Genomic DNA, 27,509 nt, shown 5'->3' with positions numbered 1-27,509 from the left:
GACATCTCTACAGCCGATATCTCCAACGCTCGCACCAAAACAATGTAGACTGATTAACAGCACCACACGTACGAGGAAAAATACGCATTTTTAATTTTGGGGTGAACTGTCCCTTTACCTTAAATGTTTGCGAACTGTTACTGGAGGGAAAGTGTGTGTTTTGTGAGTGTGTGTGCAGACAAAAAGAGGCAGAAATCAATACTTTCCTCGTCTTGTTCTGTAAACTTTTTTCACCTTTATTTTCTACATTTGGATCAGCTCAGTGTGGAAATCTGGACATGTCAGTTAACTTCAATCCCACCCCCCCGCTCCCTTCACCCCCAAAAATCTGAACAATCTCCCTCTGTCTCACAATCAAAAAAGCGTTCACATGTTCCCAACAGTCACTCGCTCAGTCATGAAATCAGTCGACGGCCTCCTCTCACTATCGCGTCCACAACAAAGATGAACCAGTGTCCTACGTGTAAACCCCTCCTCCACTGGAGGAAGCCCAAATGGTTAAAACCTTTATGAAATCTCCTGCTCTGACTCGCAGGAGTGATACAAAAAACAAGAATAAAGAAAGCATGATGGTTGAAAATGAAACACTAACCGCCTGTCTCACTGAGATATGAATAGTGAAATACTGCAGGTGAGCTTGCACAGTGAGATATGTAGTTATGGATTAAGATATGTCTGCCGTGCTCTTTGTAATCCACAGTTCAACTCTTCACTCCCTCCGGCTCTCTACAATTATTATTCTGTCCCTGATTAAGTCTCTCAACACCTCAGCGACGTCTCTTTGATATTTCAACAACCGCTTCCTTTTCCAGCCGTAGATATGTCCTCGGGAGAGTGCAGAGACTCGGCTCTCTTTAGAAAATAAAAGCAGCTTTTTGCTCTTTTGTACAACAAACGCAGGGATACGCTGATCTGACGTCAGTCTACGCTACGGGCTCTGTTTGTCCAACAGCGAGGAATCAGAGAGCTGTTTTGTCCTAGTAAACAGGGAGCTGACGGACTGGGGATTAGTACTGAAGACACACGCTCGCACACACACACACACACACATACACACACCGTCCAGCCACACACTCCACTGCAGGAAAGAAGCCCTTGGAGTGTATTTTTTAAGAGGTCATTGAGAAGATATGACAAAATGGATTAAAGTATGAGACCGGTGTGGCCTTTTTCCTATATGTATATGTGTGTGTTTCTATGTAGTGCTCTCTGGGAGAGTTCCCGATAGTTTAACACTACATGAGGCAGTGAACATCAGTTAAATATGCAGAGTCCTCTGTGTGTGTGTGAGTGTGTAAGCTCTATGTTAAACATCTTTAAAGACGACAGAGACGGACAGACAGACTAGGGTTACTGCTCTGTGGCACTCTCACAGGACTGTAGAAACAGACAAAGCCATGTAAAAACTCGACATAGAAATCTCAAGATATCACAAACATCATATTTCTCTATCTCTAGATCTCTGCGGATGGCAGACGTCAGGTCCTCGCGTTCGCTCATCTTTGTTTTTTTTTTAATATTTTTTATGTGCGGTCCCTTGGAAATTCCTCTACAAGGAGGCTTCAGTCTGCAGGATGAAATGTCGAGGAGGAACACCAGAGGGAGACATACACTGCTGCAAGACTGTAGGAGGGGCTCTGACACACACACACACAACCACACACAACCACACGACAGTCCCACTCACACACACTTACACATGCACCCTTCTTCATAGGAGTACATGTTCAAAATCTGTTACAAAATTAAATAAAAAAAGGAGAAATCAACATGTAATTCAGCCCCCGTCTCAAAGCATACATTCATCTCTGAGTACACACACCCAGTCTCTCTCTCTCTGTCTCTCTCTCTCTCACACACACACACACACACACACACACACACACACACACGAACATGTAAGTGCACACACTCTCATAAGAGGCAGTCAGTAAACGTTAAGTGATGAGTTGAGGGGTGGACTGCTTCGTCCGGGGAAGCTGTGAGTGCAAACCTCGACTCCACCGGTCAGTCTTTGCGCCCAGCGAGCGAGTCACTCTCTGCGGTTAAAATCTCTTTTTTTAAAAAAACAACAAACAAACGTAAAACAACAGCCACCGTCTCCTAGAGGGAGTCTTTCCTCTTTTCTCATTGCGAGGAGGGTCAAACACACTCCTCCCTCTGATCTCCGGCAGAGGTAGTACCGTCCGATCTGTCCTCCGCTCTTCCCGAATCCCCTCGTGGGAAGTCTTTCCATTCCTTGTGCCCAATTTTGAAAAACACGTCTGTTCCCCTGATTGCTTACTCTGGGCCGCTGTGTGTGTGAGTGTGTGCGTTTGTGAGTGTGCGGAGTGTGGTCAGAAGACTTCGGGTAGTGTGACGTTGCGGAGTAGCCACTGTTGGGAGCGTGTGTGTGTGCAGTCTTTGACGCTGGGCACCTGGCTGTCCTCCTCGCTGGCCTTGTCCAGGCACTGGTTGCTGTTGACGTGGACCAGGGTCAGCTTCTGCACAGCGAGAGACACACACACACAGAGTGTGTGTGTGAGGGCAGGAAAATCAGACTCTTGACGGGCTAATCTGAATTCACAACAGCATGTAAATAAATACATATTCATAATGTATCTGTGCACAGGGATCCTTTTATTTTCCTGTTTCAAAATTCTATGGGTTTTGTTGAGACGTCATTTTGAGGTTTAGTTTTGGCTCTCAGTGTGAGGTACGCTGTGGCTGTGTTGAATTTGAATTTCTCAACTGACATTTATCACCCTAAAACTGAGAACAATAAATATCTCACCAACATACATGACAGCTGGTCTTAAATGTGTCATTCTGTATGTGTGCTGGGAATATGCTGGTTTCACTATTTTATTTCACTATTTTTTACTTGTTTTAAAAAGATCTGGGAATTAATCTATGTTCTCTTTTTATATTTATTAAGAAAATATATTATACATGTGGTTATTTCTTTTAATCTTAATTCTCTTATCTACATTTTATTTATTTATGAAATTGCATTTTGTACTTGAACCCCCATATGTTCATGCATGCAGTGCTGTTTCATATTTTTGCTCTAATGTTCTTTATTTTGGTTATGTCATGGGGGCGACATGGGCTTCTGATATTTAATTTTTGTTCTGTAAATCTTTTTCACTTTCTGCTTAAGCTTGAAAAGTGCTATATAAATAAAGACTATTATTATGATTGTTGTTATTGTTATTGTTGTTATTATTATTATTAAGAAACAAAAAGAAATGGTGCATTATAAATCACATTTTTGTGTGTTTTTCAGTTTTTCTCTTCCTTTTCTATTTGGTTGTTTAGTGTGAACTATTTTTTAAACTGTAAAAAAATACAGAATGATGATCCTCTGGAATATATAACCTTCAAAGCTTTTCTGGTGTTAAGAACAACTTAATTTGTCTTGTTTTTGTTTCCTTTTTCTTTGTCATATTTCATTTACCTTTTTTTGTAAGTATGCTTTTTTTCCTGCTCTTTGCACCGCAAAGGATAGCAACCTAATTTTGTTATATTTATGCAAGGACAAAATAGGTAAAATTTTCTGCACTTTTCAAGACCTGCATGAGAGCCTTCTGTGTTGCCTTTATCATGTCCCCTTATTAACCCTTACATGTACATTTTCATCATCTCTTCTACTCACCACAGGGTCGTACTCCCAGAGCTGGTTGCCTTTGAGGTGATGGCACTTAAGCATCATGACCGGTCCGTTTAGTTTGGACACGTCTAGACACAAGTCGTCCGTCCTGATCTCCTTGTTGGCCGTGTAGGAGAAAACCTGCACATCACACAAACAGATTTTAGGTTTTAAAACACTTTCCATCTTTCTTCTCTTCCATTAAGACTGCCAGTAACATCACTGTGGCTGACAGGGTTTACTGCCCCTGTGCCTGTCTCTAAGGGTTGAGCCGCCCCTGCGTCGAAGTTCTCCGATGAGAGGAAGGCACGGACTGTTTGTGTCTGTACACTGACGCGGTTCAGAGTCTGTCCCCATACCCGCCCGGCACGTCTCACCCTGGACTCCTCTGCAGGACTTCGGTTCCAGACTCAGTGCCATGCAAAGAGCCCAGCTATCTAGTTAGTACCGCTCAACCTCCTGCACTTGTTTCTCCCGTCCAGAGAGGTGACCACGGGGTCAACACATATGTGCTATATCACAAAAACAGAATTTTATCATTTTAGAAATATTTCTAAAGTCAGGCCATTTCTCTCTCTGAGCAACACGGAGAAACTAATGCACGCTTTTAAAACTATAGGGCTAAACTACTGCAACACTCTCCTTTCTGGTCGACCAAAGAATAAAATTAATCAGCTGCAACCAATTCAGAATTCTGCAGCATGAGTCATGACTGAGAGCAGGAGAGCACACATTACACCTGTTTAAAAAACTTTACACTGGCTGCCTGTTAGTTTTCACACTGATTTTAAAAATCTTTTATTAGTTTATAAGGCACTACATGGCCTTGCACCAGACTACATCTAAGAGATGTTTTCAGTTTATGAACCAGGAAGGCCCCTTCAGATCCTCTAACTTTTCTTTTATAGCTGTTCCTCAGAGAAGAACTAAACACTTGGTGATTCTGCTTTTAGCTTTTACGCCTTCAAATGCTGGAACAGTCTGCGGGAGGATCTGAGAGAAGCTGGAAATGCTGCTTTTATTTACTTTCAAACAAACTAAAAGTCTTTCTTTTTAGTCTGGCTTTTATGTAGTGTCTTTCTATCACAATTTTAAAGTTTATACTTTGTGGTTCTTGTTTTTTGTTTCTTTGAACTTTAAAGCACTTTGAACTGCATTCGATTTGACTGAAAGGTGCTACATAAATAACATTTTACTGACCGACTGATTAATTGTTCCTCACCTTTACCTGCTGCATAGCTGGAAATGCACTGACACAAAATAATCTTGAAAAAGTGATTACTATTTACAGTTAATAATTGCTTTGTGCCAGTATTTGTTTCTTTGAGTTGTTTTTTTCTCCCTTCCTCAGATACCTGGTTGCCTCCCATGCCGTGGCAGTTGAAAATGCCAACTTTCTCATTCTCCTTGCGGGCCATGTTGTCCAGGCACTGATTAGTCTCCACGTTACGGATCTGAGCAGAATACACACAGAAAACACAAGAAACAACATCATTAATTGAACATAAAACCACACCCTTTAACTCAAACAGACACATTCATTGTGTCTGCCTGGACTTCAGCCTAAAGGCAGTGAATCACAACGCATTTGTGTCTGTCTGTCCTACAGCGAATAAAAGAAACTAAAATTTGTATATAAAATAGTCACTGTGTGTGTGTGTGTGTGTGTGTGTGTGTGTGTGAGTGTGAGTGAAAGCATACCTCTCCCAGCGAGTAATAGTGTCGAGGGATCTGAGAGTCAGGGTAGACGTTCTCCAAGTACCAACTGAAGGGTTTACATTGAAGCTTTTGTCTAAGAGCAGTGCGAGACGTGATGTCACCGTAGTCCACTTTGGTCACACCTGGACACACACACACAGACACACACGCAAACATTAACATGAAGGTCAACAAGTATGTCACCAAACTACATTAATGCACATCAGTGTTTGCTGAGTGGCAGCTGAATCCATTTTTCCATGTATGCATTATTTAAAGTGCGTCACTGGTAACGCAGAATTAGGACACACATTGATCTGAAGCACTCAGATTAGATTCATGTATCATTGAACTGCAGGACTCACATGTCCGATGGTCAAAAACCTGAAAAAAAAGCTCTAATGTTGAAGTGACACATAAATATAAAACCTCGACAGACTAGGTGGAGCTCCTTTGCAGCTGAAGTCAGCTTGAATTTGTGAGTATTACACAAGATTCCCCAAAAAAGACCTAGTTTCAAGAAGAACAAACATTTCAAACCAGTCTTGTGGGATAATCCACTTCTCCGCTGTCTGTAATTATGTATGCATTTCCTAAATATGTTCTAAAAACTGAAAGCGCGTGTTGATTTAACCCCGTCGACGTACCTACTTTTTACTCCTTCAACAGTCAGAACCACTCTGATGAATACGAGGAATGCCATGCTCCGCGTTATTATGGGATGTGCGGGTCAAACCAGCCACTGAGGCAGCTATAACTGAGCGGCTCTCCTGACTCGTGGGACAGCAGGAAACAGGCACTTTAATGTTTTGTTTATCCTAATCCACACCTCTGAACTGCAGACCACATTTTGAATATTTTGGTTTAGTGACACAACACCATGTAGTGTTGCGTTTCTCTAAGTGGAAAACTAACAGAATCAATCAGGACATTGTGGGCAGCATTAAAGGAATACTTCATCCCCTAAATGACATTTGTATATTGGTTACTCATGACATGTTACACTGAATTTGTAAAGAAAACTTTGTTTTTCTTACATGCCTCCACAGTAAATGAAGAATCCAAAACCAGACCACCTGATGAATTAAAGTCTAAAGGGTCTGGGTTTAATAATAGCAGAACTATATCAAAATATGTAGTTAAACTCTTACAACTTGTACAGAGTAATCCAAGTCTCATTTATCACAGTACTTCCCTAATAGACAGACCTTTCAGACGGGGAACTTAACTAAAAGTGAAACACATCTATGCTTTCTTCAAAGCCAGACTCCACTGACAGAAACAGCAATTTTACCTCACTGAAAGCCGGAGCTGCTGCTCTACTGCTGTCTCAATCAGTAAGGGTTAGCTTTTGTTACTGTGTAACTTGGATGTTTTAAATTATTAGTTCAGATTCACCAAAGTCACACAAAAACAAACTACCAACAGAGGCAGCAGCTACCATGTGCAGCGAGGTAAAACTGCTTTTTTTGTCAGTGGAGTCTGGCTTTGAAGAGAGCAAAGATAAGTTGCATTTTCAGTTCAATTCTCCATTTGAAAGGTCTGTCTGTTTGGGAGTACCGAGCATATGACTGGATAAATGAGACTTAGATTATACTGCAGAAGTTGCATGAGAGTGCTGACGGACACAACGATATCATCCTGTACCACAATAAAAAAAACAGGAATGGCAAACAGCTACAGCGTACAGATTGTTGTGAGTCGACTGTAATGTAATGGGCTTTCGTGACCATATTTGGACGAGAGGTTGGACGCAGCCCCGCCCTTGAATGTGCGTAACTTTGGGCATTGGTAAAATGTAAACAGGCGATGAATCATAACTCCCCAAAAATTGTCAATAGTGTTGAAATTAGCTACAGAGACCAAAACCGTTTTTGCACCAGGCTGTAAACATGTTTATTTCTGCTGTACAGTTGGGCATTTTAACATGGGGGTCTATAAGGATTTACTCTGTTTTGGAGCCAGCCTCAAGTGGACATTTAAGGAACTGCATTTTTTTAGGCACTTCTGCATTGGCTTCATTTTTCAGCCTTGGAGGGTGCCACTTGAGGAAAACAGAACAGCTCCCCCTGTGGAAAAGATGCAGCCAGCACAAAAGCGTGGTTAATTGTGTTTTTTAGTGAGTCCCAAGGCAGTTATAGGAGTTGCTTCGCATCCAAAATTATTCTCTATTTAGGGACTTCTGCTAGACTCTCGATTGTCTCTCCTGCCAGCTTGTGCAATTGCGTGTGTATGTGCAAGTCAATAGATGCTTCATAGCGTGAAATTACTCGCCGCCCCCCCATCCTGCTCTGTTGCTCCAACACTGCAATATCACACTGTCACTGCGTTAATGGATAGATCACACCTGGTTGCCACAGAGATTAAACTCCACACACGAGCACATACATCCATACCTGCACGAGCTCAAACACACACACACACACACACACACACACACACACACACACACACACACACACACACACACACACACACACACACACACACACACACACACACACAGACTCACCAGGAGAGATGATATAGAAGAAGTTTTTAAATTCATCCATCCAGACTTCTGCCAGGCGTCGGTTGTTTTTGTTGATGATCTGTCCCGTTCCTCCAGGGAACGTGTAGGGTGTTGCCTTTCTGAACACGTGTCCAACATGAGAGCATGTGACAATCTCTAGAGTCCCGCCGCATTGCCAAATCTGTGGAGCACAACAGATTTGGCATCAGCACACACATTTACATTTAAACTGTGAGAATAGACATACTGTGAGGCCTCTCCTGGGAGAAGTATGACGCAGTTTGGTCCTGCCTGTGTTGCGACAGCCGGTAAGGATGACGCCTGACAAAGTATAAGTCAAGTATAACCCTTTGAAACCTGGATCCACATCAGTTGTCTTATGCTGTGTTCAGATGTCTTTTCCAAGCTGTTTGACCTTTTGAAAAATGATCAAATTGATTTGATTACTTTAAAAAACACAGGTAAAAAAACGCATGATTAACTTGGCAAGAAATGTCCCACAAATAGCAAGAAATTACTAAAAGGTGACAATAAAAAAAACCTACAAATAGATCAATATTTTTTTTAGAAAAAAGGGAAAAACTTTCCAAAAAACTATATTTAAAATTATAATAATTTCATATTTTCTATTTCACTGTTTTATTTTCAGGTAATTCCTTTTAAGTTTTTAAAAATTTTTCTTGCTATTTTTTTGGGCCATGTCTTGTTAAGTTGCTCGTTGCCTTCTCCCCATGTTTTTGAAGGAAATTTAACCACTTTGCTCAGGCTTCAAAGGGTTAACATTTAAGTCAGAGAAGTCAAACTCACAAGTGTAATGTGCAAGTATGTGCAGACACTCCTGAATGACGGCCAGTGCATGGAAGAATACGGTCATGTCAATTGGCTGCGGGTGTGTTCACTCACTCTGAAAGAGATTTCCAGGTTCTCTCCACCCCAGATGTCCATGCCTGCGTCATACGTGCCGATCTCCTGGAAATAATCTCTGTCTATGGAGAACAAGCCGCCTGCCATGGTGGGAGTCCTGAAGAGAGACAGGACAGCAGGTTAAATTAACAGCGAGGTGGGTTAGTGGCACTTAATTCACTGATGGCCTGCTTTCTAAAGGTCACACATTATCTACAGATCCCATCAGAGTTTTCTGTTTCGCCACTTTCACCCCGTTCTTTGCTGTTTTCCTGTTGTTGTTTTTTTCATTTTCTGTTTTTCTGCTCACTTCTCTGTTGTGTGTCAGTGTTTAATGGGCTTATTTCTCCCCCTCACGGAACAGTTTCCTCCTTTGTACATCAGGCTTATTTTCCTTACTGCCTGTTTTTGCTTTCATTTAACATCCAAGTTCACTTTCCAACACACAATACCTTGCTTATAAACAGAAAAACAGATGAAACATATCCTGAGAGCATGCAGGGTGAAGTGTTTGGCTACAAGAGGGAAATAATAAGCAACACAAACACTAGCTGGAGAACAACACAGATGTTGTTTGACAATTACAGACAATAACTGTAAAACAAAAACAAAACAAGAACAAAGTGGTGAATTACAGCAATATTAAAAATATACATTTGTGTGCTTTTCTTTTCACTGCAAACACATCAAAGCTCCCGAAACAGCTCTCTAACAATTAAATCCCTATTTAAAAAACTCAAACACAGCACAGTAAAACAAGCAAAACTAGATTGTGGGAATCCTTAAGATGTACTTCACAATTTGTAATTAAAGATATTCATCTAAACAGGTGAGGTCACAAAGAATAGATTGTGGCTGCTGATAGCAAAATGTGCAAGCCCTATATTTCCTGTCTTGAGGGTTATGGTCATGTTAAGAGTGATGTTGTGCAACTGATTTAACAGCACAAATAAGCTCACGGGTTTTTGCAGCTCAGTGCAACTTGCCCTTTCTTCTTTCCTATTGTAATTATTCATGCAGGCAAAGTATAAATGTTGCCTTTGCACCAACAAAATAGTAGCAGAAAAACAGAAAACTACAAAAAAAGAAAAAGATACCTGAAATTTTTAGACCACAAACTAAAGGTCCTGACAGACAAGGTGCAGAGATGCATTCCTCAAAACTTAGCACGGCTTATAACAGGGCTTCAGTTACCACCAGCTCTCTGAATATGCTAATACACAGTGAATAAACAGTGTAATGATGCACTGATGTGGATCAATATATTGTTTCAACGATCAGCAATGCAATTTAACTGATGTAAAGTAAGAACACTGATCCATATCCTCATCTTTAGGATATGCTTCTGTTTTGATATTCTATGTAACTGTCAAACAGCAGCTGGTAGATAATGGCGAGCAGCCAAGAAAAAGTCAATGAGAATACTATTAACTCTGGAATAAATCAGAAGTGTGGAAATATGTTGGATTTCAGAGAGAATATGGGTCAACAGGCAGAGCACATGCAGTATGTGAAAATTGCTGTTATTAGATAAACAACACAACCTGCCCAACCGGGCATCTCACTCTGCTAACTTCTTGAAGCAACATTAGCTGCTCTGTTTTAAAAATGTTGAGCTGAAAAAACTTGTATGCAAGCTGAAATTCAACGGTGCTGTTGGGTCAGAAGATGTAGTGACTTTAACCAATATTAACTTAGAAAAATTATAAATAATGCAAAATGATAAAACAAAACAAATATTTTATATATTTTAAATAACAAATATTTTGTTAGGCTATGAGTCCAGGAAAAGTCTGCAAGGCAGTAGGACAAAGTGCTACAGCTATTACTGTGTGACTCGCAAAAAAAACCCCAATTACTTTGTCTATGAGCCTTGGCAGATATTACTGAGCCACATTTTTATACTTTTGTTAAATAATGGTGTTGTTAATCCATGTTTTATGGCTGTTCAGAGAAGTCTGCCTTCTGGGCTTTGAGCCAGTTAGCCCTGAAGTTGTAGGAAAAAGATCACGGTTTGGGTTCAAATGAAAACATTTCTTTCAGAAAGGGCTTTCTAGTAGGAAGTCCTGAAGGTTAATCTATTCCATGTGCTGTTTTATGTATGTCAGCAAGTCAATTCAAAGTAAACTTTACTACACATAACTGCTTACAATTATTAATATTATTATAAGATTTATGTGATTTTTTGTTTCATGGCTGAAAGCCAAAAAAAGGGGTTTCTTCTGTAACAAGCTGTGTTTAATGGGCATATGGTATCGTCTAATCGATCGAAATTTTTCATGGTTGACTTTGTAATATCTGCAAATATCGTAATTTTGCCCCAAGAATTGATATAATATCGTATCGTGATTAAACTGGTGATTTACACCTCTATAACGTGTCTCATAAATACATACAACCTCATTTAAATAAGTGTAAATAGCACAGGGTCACAGAGACACTATATGCTTGGCACTGCCGTCAGGGGTTCATTTCAACCTTTGTGGGTATTTCAAGAACTACACAGTTTCTTTTTGTCTAATTTCTGCAGATTTATTGACTACAAAAGTCAACCTTCTGTGAATTCACCGCTGAGTGTGTGTCATTTACAAAGGGTTATAGTTTGGTTTAGTAATAAACTGTTTTTTTTATGTGACATTGAAATAAACACAAACACTGACAATAAAAACAAACAACTACTGTGAATACAGGTCAGTATTTTGTACTACCAAGGTAATTTTTTTTTTTTTTTACCCAGGTCATCCTGTGGTAAATTTTCTCAGCTTTTTGGTCTGAAGGAATTACAACATCTAATTGACACAAGCTCATTTAATATGTTTAGAGGATTTTCAAAAGTCTCCTTTAGACCTCGGATACTTTTTTCTTTCCTGTGTAATAGCTGTAAAAATAAACTCTCCAAGTGACCTCAGACTTTTGCACACTGCTGTAAATTACAAGTTGGATGAGCCCATAATGACCAGTTCAGCTGTTGGGGTTTCCTCCTGTAGCGTCGCTCTCTGAGGCTCCTCAGTGTGACCTGAGTGCAGCCGGCCTGTTGCAGAACTCGCATGCTGTATTCACACCACCAGTGACAAAGCAACAACGTGGCCCACTAGGTTATCGCTGAGTTATCTTGGAAGTGTTGCTTAAGCGGCGCTTGTTGACGTGGGGATGCCGTCATGGGCTTGTGTATGTGCGTTACTTGCAACAAAGCACCTCAATTAGCATAGACACAGCTGAGTAAGCTAAATAACAAAGTACCACAGAAAGAAACAAACATATGATTGGTTGAGTTAGGGCTGAGAATGGCTTAAAATAAAATTGCAATATTTTTAGGTTATATTGTGATACACAATATATATGTGGACACTGAAATCTCCTCTAAACTACTGTAGAATAATAAAATACAAAATTATTAAATGAACTACAATTACAAAAGTCAAATAAAGTAGCTACAGTCATATAGTTCAGTTAAATTAAGTATTTTTTATAATAAAGTTTAATAAAATAATGTTAAAATAAATTTAAATTAAGTTTTGTTGTTATGAAATAAATCGAAGTGTAACCACTGGTATTTTTATTTTGGAACAAGGATGCATCAGGTATATTTGATCTATCGCCCAACCCTTGGTTGAAGCTTCAGCGCATCATTGTAGCGCTAAAAAAAGGAAGGCCAGCTCAACTTTGATTTGTACCCCACAAGCAATAATGTGTAGGGCTGAAAAATGAAGCCAACACAAAAATGCCAAAAACTGCAGTTCCTTGAATGGCCAATCGAGGCTGGCTCCAGAAGCGATCAAATACCCATAGACCCCTATGTCAAAATGCCCCAACTCTACTGCAGAAATAAATATGTTTGCAGACTGGCACAAAAAAACAGTAATTTCAACGTTCATGACAACTAAATGGGGGCTGATTTTTTTAAAATATAACTCACCCGTTTACATTTTATTAGGGCTTAAAGTTACATATATTTAAGAGAAAGCCGCTTAACTGACAGGCTGTCTGCATGGCGTCACAGCTCCAGCCTCTCGTGCAAAATAAGTTCCCCAGGAATTATTGTTCTGTGGGCTGACGTGGATGTTAGTTTTACCGTGGTTCCCTCGTGAAAAAGCCTACAGGATTTTCCCACCGGATCAGTGCAGAAAATAAGCTCTGTGGCAAACAAATGTTTATGATACTTACACGTTTTGTTCAGCAAGGTAATCTTCACAGATGAACACCACTTTTAGGAGTTTTGAACCCTTAATGCAATCGTCAGAGGTAAAAAGCTAACATTAGGTAAACTTAAACTAACTACACAACGGTCGCATGACCTAACGTTGCCACAGCAACAACAAGGTTGTAAAGCCGTGTACGGCACAGCTCAGCATGATGATGTTCTGTAGCATCTGTAGCTGCTTGTTAGCAACCACCACCTACGTTTACTGATGTTTTTTCTGTCGTAGAACAAAACGTGGAAGTCTCTTCAGCTTGTGTTTACCACAGACCTTATTTCAGGCATCTAACCAAAAACTGAGGCTCCGAAACAGCAATCCACAAACCAATGGGTGACGTCATAGGATTTTTGTCTGTTATTTTATACAGTCCATGGTAACGCATGAGCAGCTATTTAACACCAAATGCGCACATGAGAGATTGAAATCACATCGTGTTATTCTTTACTGACTCATTTTACTCATTTCCCACAAGCAAATTCCACACTATGTGAACTATAGTGGCGCTTAACTGAATACACAAGCTTGATTCTGAAAACTTGTTCATGTGTATTAGCTTTCAGATCTTCTCGTTGATATGGAACGACTTCATGACAGAACAGGGTTTATGTAAATCATGTCATTAGTTTAAAGTACTTCCTAATTTCCTACTCTGACCGCACAACCCATTTTTGTTTTTTAGGCCAGTTACAAGACACCCTTAGGAAAAACTGTCACGTACAACTGTGAAAAACAAGCGAAAACAGGGACATGGAGTGTTACATAAGATATATTATGTGTGTGACCTTGAATAACGGCGTCAAGCGTGCTTAGAAACAAGAGCAGGAAGAAGAGATGATAGACAGGCAGCAATAAGCTCTCGATTTTAGTTCCAAGGCCTGAGCCATGAGAAATGATACAAGCAACAAAAAACTGCACAGAATCTTACATAAACACCTCGGCTTCAGCTACACAGGAAAGTTCAATATATTCTTTCAGTATTTCTGCCTCGGGAACATTTTATGATTATTAACTGTGTGAAATTAAATGGTGACATACGATTACTCTGCTCACATTGATTGTGAATGCCTATCAGCAAAGCTCACAGGCTGTAAGTTATTTCAAACAGCTGACTGACGGAGTTAGGGTCTATGATCATGTGGTATTTTACTAATGATTCAATCATGTCCCTGTGGGCAAATTCTCTTCTCACTTGACCAAACCCAAGGGTCAGCTGCACATCAGCAGCAGGCCTGGAGCTGTTTGGGATTAGATAAATAGCTGTAAAATCAAAAAGTTAACCCAGATTGTCCCGCTGCATCACCCACCTGACAGGCAAAGTGCGGTCTCCTTTGCGGCGGTCCATCTCTCTCTGGGGTACAGGGTACCAGCGGAAGTTGAGCTTCCAGTTGAAGCCCCCATACGTCATGTCGGACCCTGCCATGTACTCGAACGTGTCATCGCTGATCACATCGATGATGGGGCACACCACCGTTCTCCTGCAACAAACACAGACACACCACACACACACAAACACACACATATTCATCAGCCTTTTATTCATAACCTTGAGTGGTCATTAATCACAACTAATGACTTATTTATGCTCAAAGTTAGACACATATACAGACACTGCCGGAGCCTTCTGTTCATGCTCTGTGTTTATTTTGTCCGTATTTGCTCACATTACTGAAAGTTTACGGATACGATGCAAAATAGAACAGTGTCACCAGAGACTGTGGGGGCAGTAGGGCAGTTCAGCGGGGCGTTCAATGTGCGGCGGCAACAACATTGTATTGCTGACAATAGATATCAAACAAAAGCCAGAGACTGTATTGTATTAACTTGCTGTGGGAAAAAAATATTCCAAATCTATATTATTGTAATTCATTCCCATGCGCGCTGCTCAGCGTAATCACAGTCTTTGGCTACTCTGCCAAGATTGGCAAGTCTATCCCCCTCTCTACTGCCCCACCAGCAGCACTGCGCAGACAGTCAGCAGGTGTTGAGCAGGCAGGAGGAGACGAGACGCTGCTTGCTGCACAGTGGGAGCTCAGTTGTAGTTACTCTCTTTGGTCACATTGAAGGGCTCAGTTGGAAGTACAAAAAAAAAAATCCTCAAGCTTTAATGTTACAATGTTTTTGTTGAGGATTTTTAAAATTAAATCTAAGTCGCTGAAGTTGTGAAATGCTTCCTTTAACTCAAATGACCACTACATGACTTTACCAATATGTAAAATGAGCGCATGATGTCAACTAGCAACTTATCGCAACTTTTGGAGCTAGTGCTAGCTACTTTCATGTGGAAAGAGTAGGTTACACTGATCAAGATGCGACTAAAAATGCAGTATGGAACGAAACTGTAATATAGTATAAAGACTTCTCTGTCCACATGTCACGATATGTCTCGCAGACTACAGATCTGGATGCTGCTGTCTAAAGCAAACCTGACAACAACCAAAACCAGGGAAGTTTTGACCTATTTCAACAAATTAATGTCACATAACTAAAGCCTCATCTTACTGGCCTGTCATGTCAGCAGAAATGTTCATTTTGGGGTAGACGGAGATATTTCATTTAAAGCTAATATCTGCCGATACTGATGACATGACGATATTTTCCTTAGCACTGATCTATTTTTGTATGTAAACAGAGCATAAATGAGCCCTAAGTGCTCATCTGCGAGGTGTGGCACTTCCAGAACTAAATGCTTTTAAACAATGCACCACGCTGTGGCATCCAATCAGCCATCACCCATCATAACCTTGTGTATCTGCTTGCGGGAAGCAGTAAACAACGAATAAGTAATTAAGCATCAAATAAATACAGGGGCAGACCCCCTGCAGGCTCAACAATAGTTTATTGATTTTTTATGCCTGCCATAGGTGTGTGTGTCTTGTGTGTGTGTCTATATGTGTTTGTGCGTGTGTCCTACTTGTCTTGCTTGATGCGGGCGAGCAGAGGCTCCAGCCACCCTGTTGTGCATTCACAATGAGCATCCAGGAAGGTAATGACCTAGAAACATGGAGAGAAAACATTGGACAAACCCAACAGTGCACACAGCATATGGCGAACAGGTCAGACGGTGGGGAGGGGTCACGTATGTGCATGTTCACACACGGACATGCATACACACCTGGCCAGTGGAGATGGACGCTCCCTTGAGGCGAGCACGAATAAGTCCAGACCGCTGCTCCATCCTCACCACTCTGACAGGGACTTCCAGCCTTCTGACATACTGCTCCAACGGCCGCTTTAGGAAATCTTAAACACACAAATAAACATACGTATGCCATAAAAGAATGCAGCAAACACGTAAGCACACAAGACAGACTAAAACACACAGAGCAGAAGATGGATTACAAGACACTCCTCCAGACTATTCCTCCAGAGATCAAAGGGAGGTGTGTGCTTGTGTTTTTGCTTGTGTGAATGCGCCTTCGCATGCCTGCTGACATCCCTTCTACCTGCAGAGAGCTCCCCTACCTGCACTAACGACACACACACACACACACACACACACACACACACACACACACACACACACACACACACACACACACACACACACACACACACACACACACAAACACACACACACCCTTTGATTTGCACCATCCAACCTGAGGTCCCATAGGGTGAAATGGTGCTGTGTGGTGGCGGACGGGGGGGGATTGAGGGTAATAACAGAGTGTAATCCCTGCGGCTGGCGAATTAAAGACCTAATCTCCCCCAAACAGGGATTAGCAGCATTGCACAGGGTGGAGTGGCACACACAGGCCATATATGCTGACTGGAAGTTGGGCACCAACACACACACAAACATAGCCACAAACACACACACACGCACACACGCACACGCGCACACGCGCACACGCACACACACAAACTGGGCAAAATCATACAGTAGCTCTAAAAAAAAAAAAAATAGGCTAAGCCTCAAACAAGAGGCACCGGCACTGAAGGAATTATCTGCAGTGTGTGTGTGTGTGTGTGTGTGTGTGTGTGTGTGTGTACCTCTCTCGCTTGCATCGTCTACCAGGACAATCTCCTCCAGCAGCGTGTGTGGAGAGCGGTCAATGACAGAGTGGACGGTCCGCAGCAGAGTGCTCCACGCCTCATTGTGAAATACAATCACCACGCTGGTACGAGGAAGATTATCAGGATATAACTTGTTTTTGCACCTGCAAAGAGGAAACAAAACAATCAGAATTAAATCTTTAAACGACAAAAAATGCTTTCAATGTGGAATGATAGAAAGACACAGTACACTAAAATATGTTTCTGAAAACATTAGAAGCAAGAAATAGGCAACGCAGTCACAGAATCTTAATCTATATTTGATCAGCGCTGCCGAGTTTGTCAGTTTGACTGCAGTTCAACAGCAGTGACTGACAGCTGTTAGAGACTCCTCAGCTCTGATTGGTTGTTTTTGTTCACGTACGTTAATGCCATTAGAAGCATTACAAAGAAAGAAAATAGGCAGAAGTATACGATTGTTTTCACTGATTATTCGTCTCGTTTAGCGCTGTGTGAATATAGTGACAGCACTGAACTGACAACACACATACACGGTACAACAAGAGGAAGTGTGAGAATTGCGTCGAAAACCAACACAGACGTGGTGACGGAAAGACAACCACATGTGAAACGAGGGAAGTTGTATGCTTTGAACACAGACAAAACTGAACTGACAGAGACAGGGCGAGAGAAGAGAAAAACACTCTAGTAGAGACATCACAATCCAGCCTCTGTCTGATTGTAAGAGACTGCTACAGAGAGCTGCAGCCAAAGGGAGTCTACGAGAGAAAGAGAGAGAGAGCTGAACAAGAGGGAAATAGCTGGGACTTATTAAACATCCGCTAAACCGCATTAGTCAGTCATGGAATCACTGCGTTAATCAGATCATTGTTTATGGCCTCGTGAAAAATCATATTTTTAATCGACTTCAAACACTGAAAACTGAGGGTGAATAATGAGCGAGCAGCCGAGCGTATATCCCCAAATTTAGACTGAGGAAGACAGACATGCAGAAATAGTGGGTCAGCATGATGACAGTTGATTAGTGATGCTAATTAGCGTGTGAGTCATTATCATAGCAGAGTGGAGCACATACACATCAAACTCTCTTATTGAGAGACACTGAGGGATGTAAACGTCTAACAGAGCAGAGCAGGCGTGAGTGGAGACAAGAGAAGATGGATGATAGTGTCTGGGACTTATTTAAATAGTTCCTCACAGTATTCCCTTAGACAGTGGTTCTCAATCAGTAATGAGCCTGATGTGAGTAAAGGCTGATTTCTAGTTGCGTGTTGGCCATATGCAGAGCCTACGAAGGTGTCGACGCCTTTGTGAGCATTTACACTTGTGTACAGTGCGTCTGCATTGCTCTGCAACTACACCTCCAAAACACTGGGATTTTCATGCCACTGTGTTCAATTTCCGTGAAGTGCTGTAAAGCTTTACTTAAAACACACCAAAAACACACACAGATCATGGCTTAATAGCGACAATATTAAACACGGGTATAAAATTCGGCTCCATTTTAACTAACATGGTTCGCTTATAAAAAATTATTGTCTTTTGCTGGACCTATTCTTTCCACAAATACAACATGCTAATGTTATCAGCATAAGCCTATGACATAACGACCAAAATCTGTTAAGATGGAGGTCCCTGACACAAAATCTTATCAAATGGGAGTCCCTGTCCTAATGGGTATCAAGTGAGGGGTTCTTGACATGAAAAAGGTTGAAAACTTCTGCCTTAAGAAAAATATGAACGATCATACTGGTGGATTTGTATTGTTTAGGCCAATAAGTACAACGTTTGTGTTGTTTTAATTACACCTGAGCACTTTCCAAAACATGAATTATGGATTAAAGAGATCTCACAGGCAGCCAATGATTAGGTTTGTTTTATTTTTAGTATAAAAATCTGCTTGCAGTTGTTTAAAACGTGCTAGAAGTAGCACGTCCAACACAGTGAATCTTTCTTTACAGCTGTTGTATTTTTTAATTTTTTTTATACTTAAATTCTGTCACTGTTTGGTGGTAATGCAGCACACATTCCCAACTGGCTATTTTATCTATAAAAAGGATTCTCAAGTGGATTTCCAGAAAATCCACTGCTATATGTTATTCTATTTATCACTTTTATGGCACATCATATACAGAAGATTGTATCCATATTGCAGCTTATAAACACTTTTATTACTTTGGCCAACAAAATCAGTTTTGAGGTTGCAAGAAAGACAATATTTCAATTTGCGGGTTCCTTCGACAGTGACTGATGACATTTTAAGTGGTTTTATTTCAGTGTTATGCAGACTGCAGTAGATGCACACAACACACATTCACACGCGCTGCACTGCAACATGTATAAAAGACATCTCGAAGTAACCACGTGCCATTAGGACACCGTTTTACCATGGCTTTATGGAGTTTAACCACATAATATCTTTTTTTTAAGCATAAACATCTTTCATAATCATCTCGCTGACCAAAATTAACAATTAATTTTCTGGGAAACAGCTTTGAAAGCTCTATTCATGACACTAATACACTGATTGCAGATGGACTGATTCGCACAACAGATGGTAGAAAATATGGATTCATCCAATTCCAAATGAATGTTAAACGTTACTCTCCAACTACAAACCCCCCCCAAAACATTAGCACACATCAGTTTTGTTGGAAGACAGGTTGAAGAGCTATTATACAGGATTTCCCAAAAACAAAGTATAGACCAATACAGAAGAAATCCCTCTCAGTCATCACTTATGACCCACTAAAAGTTTGTGGCATATTTTTCTGCAGAGACTCTGCCATCTGCCTGTGTTTTATTGTTCTCTTCTTATTTTCTATGTTCGGGATGTTTCTAAGTGTGTACCTCCACAGTGCTCAGGTGAGGTTGGGCTTTATATAAAGGCAGTGATGAGGTGCCAGACCATATGCAGCACGCATCCAAGAGCGCCCACAGCGGCCCAAAAAACACAAAAATAGTGAGATGAAATGCTAAACCGGTGTGAATCTGGACTTGGCTTTTACTTTCAAAAGAGTGTTTACAACTGTAACAGACAATCATGAAAAGTATATCTTCAAAATCCCTGTGAAACACAAGTTAGAGCATCTTCGGTTTCTTTACTTTGATGTATTTCCCAGTGAAACATAATATCTGCACGGTGTATAGTTATAAGAGCAACTGCAATCAAATCCTTCAAAGAGTTTCGCATGATACGCAACTACTGTACTATAAGTACTATATATATAAGTATGTATATAAGTACTATGGAAAACATGTTGACTTAGCCCAAGTTAGCTTGCTACAGAAGTATCTGCTGCTGTACCGCCATAGAGCAGCTTCATCCACCAGGCTGAGACTCCTAAACTCCTCCTTCAACTCCTGAAGATGTGGCAGGCTCAAAGACAAATCTTAATTTCATTTTTTAAACAATATTTTAAAAAAACACTAATGAATCAACCTTGTACCTTGTAAAGCATGCTAATTACACTAATGACTGATCAAAAATAAGTGATGTCTTTTGCCAACACTATATAAAAACACCCTTAGACAGTGGCATGTTATGTTACTGTGAGCTGTATTGTAATTTGCTAATTCTAAGCAAAAGGCAGAAGACGACGAATCTTGAAGTTGATCGTGCAAAGCCTCTACTCCTCTGGGAAGCTGCCTCTGTCTCACTCAGACTTAAAATGGGTCTGGGTCTGCAGCTGCCTGTACCAGAGAGCAGCATGACAGCAGGAAGTGCTCACTCTGCAGCAAAATCAAGGGACCCAAATGTCGCAGAAGTACACCCTGCGCACGGACGGACTTATCCACTTTCAGGGGGCAGCCCTGAAACCTCAGCCACAGTGGTTTGGAAATAAAAACAATGGTTTTCCCCAAAGATATTCACAAAAACATCTTTATCATTATTGCTCTGTTAGCTCCTTCAACCCACAAAACGTTGAAGTGTGATTTAATACTGTATGACCAGTCTGGCTATCTGGTCTCCCAAACCATTTTACAGGAGGAGAAAAGACAGATAAAAATTATTTTTGATAGCTGGCATATAACAAGAGAAAATGATCGCTTAACGCAGAAAAACAGGATTAAAACAGGGAAAATGTATTTTTCATTTCAGTGGTTCTTAACATTCACAGGGGACAAAGGCACATCTCTGTAGGTCAAAACACACTGCAGTCTGCCATAATACCAGCCTGCGAGCTATCTGTTTTTGTCAAAAGACACTCAAAGGATCTCATCTATCCATGACAAAACTGAAACTAGCTTGTGACTTCCTTCATCACACAATAGCCAAAAGGAAAATGATCTCTCATCACAGCTCCCTCCTTCCTTACGATCATCAGCGTGCTGGACTGCTTCCTCTTTCTGCCGCAGCTGATTCTGACAGAAGGAATGTAGCAGCGACGGAGGAGAGGAGGTCAAGAATATCCTACATCCTGCAGCTGCCTCTGGAGCACGTTAAATAACATTTATTCTCAGGCTGTTGTGTGTGTGTGTGTGTGTGTGTGTGTGTGTGTGTGTGTGTGTGTGTGTGTGTGTGTGTGTGTGTGTGTGTGTGTGTGTGTGTGTGTGTGTGCTCATACTCTGCGAGGAAGGGAGGTTAACGATCGTACGAGATGATTCACCGTAAAAACACACACCCTTGGAGTTTTTTAACTTTTGTCAGTTCATTATTTCTTCTCTCTGTTCTCACAAACACAAACAGAACAACTAAGACTTTCCACTTTACAGACAGGACTGTCGCTGTGCAGCTGATGAGAAAAAAAACCCTGTGTGTCAACCAAAACAACACGTGTTGACACATGATGGCATCATGTCGCATGATGTGGATTCTAAAAACTGAGGAGTGGTTGTGAGTTGCAGTTGCCGTAGCAATGTTTGGCAACAGTAAAGCAGGGTAATGAGTTACAGGCTGTTTCTCCAGCCGGTGGATTGTGGGGATAGTCAGAAAGGGCGGGCAGAATGGTTCTGATTAAACTGCATCACTCTTGCAACATGCACACATACATATACAGGGGTTCATATACGTTTTTACCAATGAATTTCCATGAATTTTCAGTGACTTTAAGGTAGGGCTGGGTGATAAAACGATAACGATATCAATGGAGAAATAACTCCCTTGATTGAAATATGAGACGTCGTTGATAGAATGGCGATAAAACACATTCCAGCCATGTTTTGACAGACGACAGGAACAGCCAATGATAATAGGAATAATGCAAGCTGTGGGCAGCTACAGGAGAAGTAGGCCTTCTCAAAAGTTTTTTTTTTATTCCTGAATAAAATGTTTAATAGCACAGACGTTTCACAGAAGTTCAAGTCCTACAGTCAGGAGAGGTTGGCCTATTATCAGCACAATGTGCTTAAATTTACCTTAAGTTTGTTTAAGATTGAGCTTTTAATTTTTAAATAATGCTGGAAAGTTTATTAAATAATAATAAATCATATGTTTATTACACTCGAAACACACCATGGTCAAATTAAACTCTGTTAGTGAACTATGAGGGCAAAAAACAAACCACAAAAAAAAGAAGAAGCAAAAAGCAAAGTAATTGTTCTTTGATCGTAATCAAAGTAAAATGTTCAGTTAATCCTGATACTGATTTTAGGTATGAGGTTCGGACCTTTGCTGGGATGAAAACTTTTCCAGGCCTGGAAATTGCATGACTTTTCCAGGCTTTTCATGACTGTAGGAACCTTGCATATATCTCTATATGAACTCTCAAAGAAATGTTGCATTTAGGATCTAAAAAAGCAGAAAATGTCAAGGTGTTTGAAAGGTGCGGTCATGTAAAGTGTTTTCATAACAGTAGATCCACCAAACCACATGTACACACACAAAACACACACAGGCTTGACTGTAATGTCCTGTCCTATCCTGTTTATTTTTTTTGCATTCAACGACTGCTAACAATAATGAAAATAAACCCTCACTGAGTTTCCACTTCAAAGTTTCAGCTAATGGGGACCTTTCTTGGCAATGATGAATTCATTCACAGGTTCCCCTTAAACCTACCGATCCACGTACTCACAAACAAACACAAACGTACGGATGCCTACACACACGGATGCGTTGCCTTGCTCGATATTGACTCTGTCTTATCTCCTAATTGGAAAAGCAGATAGACGGAGAGAAGGCTGAGTGAAAACACACCTAGTAATCAACTCTCGCTCAAAGACTAAAACCCATTTCACGGATCAATGTCCTCTTTCTTTCCCGCCTGTCTAGTGTGCATGTGCCCCTGCCTGTCAGTCTTGCGTCTGTCAGTCAGTCTTTCTGTCTTTTGCTCCGAAAACCTTCATTACTGATCTATGCATGTTCCTCTGCTGACGCGCAGAAAGGGGCAGAGGGGGGATGGGAGGCCGAGCTGGTTTCCACCTGCTTGAACTAACCTTGACATATCTTCCCGGCTGCTGCTCGGATGCACACCTGACTGCCTCCCTCTGCCTGCCTGACGACTGAACAACCTGCAGCAGCCACTGGCACTGACAGACTCTTAAGTAACACTCAACTCCTCATTTAGAAAAGAAGGACTTGTGAATTGCTCATATAACCTAATATTACTGAAGCAAAAATAACCTCCTTAGTGTGATGCATTTCTCATTTTTTGTATTTATTATGAAAGACAGCTACTAGCCCTTCTCCCTTGGGTCTTTGATGGTCGGGCCTGATACCCTGGACATCAGCGACTACCCTTTCTCTTTCTTTTTTAAATTTTTCTTTTGACTTTATGCTTATCTTTTATGTTATTTATTTACTGTAAAAATAATATTTTATTCTTGTTTCTGGTTATTCTTGTTCCTAGGCACTATCTTTACTAATGTTCTATCTGGGATTATTATATTTTGTTTGGCTTTCTGTTGTTTTCCTATTTTTGCTGTGCATTTCTGCTGCTTTGGGATTCTACTGGCCATTTGAGGTTTATGGGATGGGATAGGGTTGGACTGAATGAGGTTTGTAGTTGGGGTTCTGATAAGTAATTGTTAAAAAAAATATATAAAAAAAAATCTCTTTTTACGTTTTGTCTCTAAGCAACACCTGCTTGTTTCAGTAAAATTTCAAATAAAAGTAAAGACGACAGTGAGGGATATTTTTAGGTTACACTGTAATATATGATATATATCTCCATATTTTCTGATTTTAGTCCTTTTATGCCTATGGTAATATCAGTGTGATAACTACTAAACTAATCTGAATTTAAAAGGAAAGACAGCTCATATAGCATTTAAGGGTATTTTTCTAACATCAGAATTTCCTGATGTTGTCTGAGTGACACTGAAGTGGTCTGTTATCATTTCAAGTGAAATCGGAAACAGCAAGTTTCTCAGTGACACTGATGTAGTCTACTTTCATTGTGAAGTCAGATTCGTCTTTAAAACTGTATTTTTGTTATTAATACTGACTTATTATACACAAACTTGAAATTATTATTTTTTGTCTGGAATGAAACTTGCAGGCAGTAGTTTTTCGTAATTTATTAATTTCATTTATTATTTACTATTATTCATGATGTTTATTTATTAATTTGTTCATGTATTTTTACGTATTCATGTATTATTGGCAAACTCGTTTATTTACTTAGTGAATGTGAAACTGCCTATTACATTTACAGTAAGGTTGCCTTTAATTATTTATTTGTTTGAAATATTTTTTTATATATATTTTTGGCATTTCTGCTTTATTTGACAGAGAGAAAACACACAGGAAAGGTAGGAGAAAGCGAGGATGACATGCAGCAGAGGGCCCAGGCTGGACTTAACCCTATACTGCTGCATTGGGACTCAGCTTAACCAGGACACTCTAGGTGGGATTCCATTAACCCTCAAATTGCACAAATTAAAACTGAGAATGCACAACACGCCTAATGGAAACATGTCAATTTCGAAAAAAAAAATCCATTTATTGCAAAAGAGATTTTATGCTCACATAAGGTGGTCTCCCCAGCTCCCTCGGGCATGATGCAGCAGGTGCTACAAGAGAGTTATGAATCGCAAAACCCTTTAAAAGTTGAGCGGATCATCGAGAAGTTTTGAATCCACCAATCCTCTGTGAAAGTGACTATCACCCACCAGAGATTACACATAACACGCCTATGTGGCCTTCAGTTGGAAATAATGACGGCTAGTGCGGTGGCTGCAATGGGAATAAACCTGCTAATTTTTTTAACATCCATCACCATGCTTCTTGGAATCGCAAGAGGAGAAGTCAAATAACATCACTCAGTGAAAACACAGTCATCTCCCAATTGTGTTTTATCGACATTTCGAAGGTTTTGAGCAAATCTGTAATGGAAACCTGCATTCTGTCGCCTTTCTTTTGAGATCAGTTTTATATGCTCTTACTTACCATAATGCTTGGTTAAAACATGTACTGCAAAACAAAGTCAGGGCTAGTTTGACTGTTGATTTTTTGGATTAGGGGCTGGTTTGACTGCAGTGTTCTTCAATGGGTTGTGTTTTTAGGGATGAAACGGATTCACGGTACGGCTTCCTTTGGCAGCAATAGTTTAGTGGTATATTTTGAAGAGGATAGTAGTCTGGTCCAGATCTGCCCTTCTAAAACTAAACCACATCAAAATAACGGACCCGCTCTGGGATCTCCCTCTATTTTGAAAAGACCTGCACTCAATCATGGATGTAGACACTGAAAAAAAGGTTTAACTTTGCGGGTATAAAAATATTTGTTTAATTCACATTGTTGGGCTCATAAAACAAAGGCACTAGAGAGTTACGCCAAACTTTAATGCTTCTTATATCTTAGTAAATATTTTCTGGTGTCATAAAGAAACTACTTCTTAGTCTTAAAGGACTGCAAGTCAGCAGCATGTTACCAAATAGGAAGAGATGGCACAAGGAATATATGCAGTAATATAGACGAAATGGGAGACCTCTATGAAACTGCTATGCCACACACTTTTAAAAGAACTAATAACCTGTACTGTAGTACACATTAGACACATGCACAACAATTGTATCTGCTTTTGACCATTTTTGTCAGTGAAAATTTCTGTACTTACATATAGATCGCTATTTATGAGAACATTTCCTGTGAAGTTCAAAATCAGCGGATGGTTCAACAGTAGATTCTTTTTTCGTTTGCTCTCAGACCACAGACAAACCACTCTGCTGTCTACAGTGTCTGCAGTGGTATTTCACACATGTATATTGTCATTTCCTGTTAGCATAGAACTCTAACATACATTGATGATTGATTTTGTACACAGGGCAGTAAGTGAAGACTGTTTTAGTGCGTACTGTGCAAAATCAGTTATGCAATTGGGATACACTGACTGTTTTTTTTGGATGTTCTATGAATGCTGATGCACGTGCACGTCAAGTTACGATTCCAGCAATGGCAACAACAACCTATACTGTAAAGTGACTCAAACAAGGAAGACGGGCTTATTCAAAAGAGTCTGAAGGAGGGCATGACGAAGCAAAACAAAACACATATTAATATCGGCCAAGTGTTTCAGCGATTGAGAGAAATTGTTGCTAATAGTTAAGCCCTCTGCTGCGACTTCAAGTTCATGTTTATGTAGCCAACATTAGCCAGAGCCTGGAATCACAGTGTGTCCTTCGCCTCACTCCCCGCCGCTACAGACCACCGCGCTGAGAGGTCATCCAGAGACGTACCTATAGTCAGTGGTCACAGCAACTCGCATCCAGCCAGCATAAACCCCAGCTCTGGGAAGCTGCACAGCCCTGACTCATTGCCGTTTACATCTGTGCCTGTCATGCTTTTCTAGCTCAGCACTTTGTTACTGTTATTACATCCACACACATACACAGTACTCACGTTAGCAGTTGTGCCAATGCAGCTAGAGATCTCGCTGTCAACCGAAATCAACACGTCTTTTTCCACAGGACAAAACAAGGGATGGTCACGCAACACTCAGTCCAACTTGATATAAAATGGGTAAGTTACATAACATTAGCACGCTGTCACCAAAACGACATCACGTCCTGCACTGATGACATAATCCATGCAAGTAGGGTCAACTTAATTTTACTTGCAAAAAATAAGTAGATTTTATTTGTAAAAAATAAGTTGACTTTTCTTGATTTCTGCCCACCCTCACTTTAATACAAAACTAAAACATAATTCTAATTATTGTTGAGGTTATCCTCTCTTCTGTGATTTATGCATCCATACATCTCTCGCTCTGTCTTGTTAATTATAACTAACCTTTGCAGGACAACAGTGATTCACTGTGTGACTGATTGTGCGGGTTTCGGGCCAGATGTCTGGCATGCGGTTTTTAACTGATCACCAGTGTGGACTATCACAGCAGTGTACACCAGTGAGAGCTGTTCTGATAGGAAGTTAATGAGTGGAGTAAGAGCTAGTGACAGGACAGATGATTAGCCGCAGGGAGGCTGCTCACCCTTCCAGGCGGACGTCAGGCAGAGTCCGATTGAGAGCAATCATCTCCGAGGCCATGAGGTTGAACTGGTTGATCTTAAACATCTCCTTCATCTTCTCCTGGTTCTCCTTAGGGATCACCACAGGCTTTCCACCTTCACCGGGCCCGTCCCGCGGCCTGGCCAGGGAATCTGCAGC

The 27,509-nt window shown here is 40.6% G+C and overlaps 1 protein-coding gene across 1 annotated transcript in view; it reads right to left on the bottom strand.

Moving 5' to 3' along the window:
* Window positions 1–212: 212 nt before the first annotated feature.
* Window positions 213–27,509, bottom strand: part of galnt1 (UDP-N-acetyl-alpha-D-galactosamine:polypeptide N-acetylgalactosaminyltransferase 1) — a 66,908-nt gene continuing 39,611 nt past the window's right edge. Inside the window, exons 4-14 of the mRNA XM_042489870.2 lie at window positions 27,334–27,502; window positions 16,937–17,103; window positions 16,056–16,183; window positions 15,855–15,934; window positions 14,248–14,418; window positions 8,745–8,862; window positions 7,842–8,022; window positions 5,333–5,472; window positions 4,987–5,085; window positions 3,638–3,772; window positions 213–2,483 (exon numbers count right to left, since the gene is read on the bottom strand). Coding sequence (XP_042345804.2) covers window positions 2,337–2,483; window positions 3,638–3,772; window positions 4,987–5,085; window positions 5,333–5,472; window positions 7,842–8,022; window positions 8,745–8,862; window positions 14,248–14,418; window positions 15,855–15,934; window positions 16,056–16,183; window positions 16,937–17,103; window positions 27,334–27,502 — 1,535 coding nt within the window. The 3' untranslated portion in view covers window positions 213–2,336. The remainder of the gene's footprint in view (window positions 2,484–3,637; window positions 3,773–4,986; window positions 5,086–5,332; window positions 5,473–7,841; window positions 8,023–8,744; window positions 8,863–14,247; window positions 14,419–15,854; window positions 15,935–16,055; window positions 16,184–16,936; window positions 17,104–27,333; window positions 27,503–27,509) is intronic.

Source organism: Plectropomus leopardus, chromosome 11 (genome assembly GCF_026936395.1).
Source record: "Plectropomus leopardus strain MGB_pleo_1.0 chromosome 11, ASM2693639v1, whole genome shotgun sequence".
NCBI classification, from domain to species: domain Eukaryota; kingdom Metazoa; phylum Chordata; class Actinopteri; order Perciformes; family Serranidae; genus Plectropomus; species Plectropomus leopardus.
The sequence above is the reverse complement of the archived record's forward strand: the minus strand, read 5'-3'. Positions and strand labels throughout refer to the sequence as shown.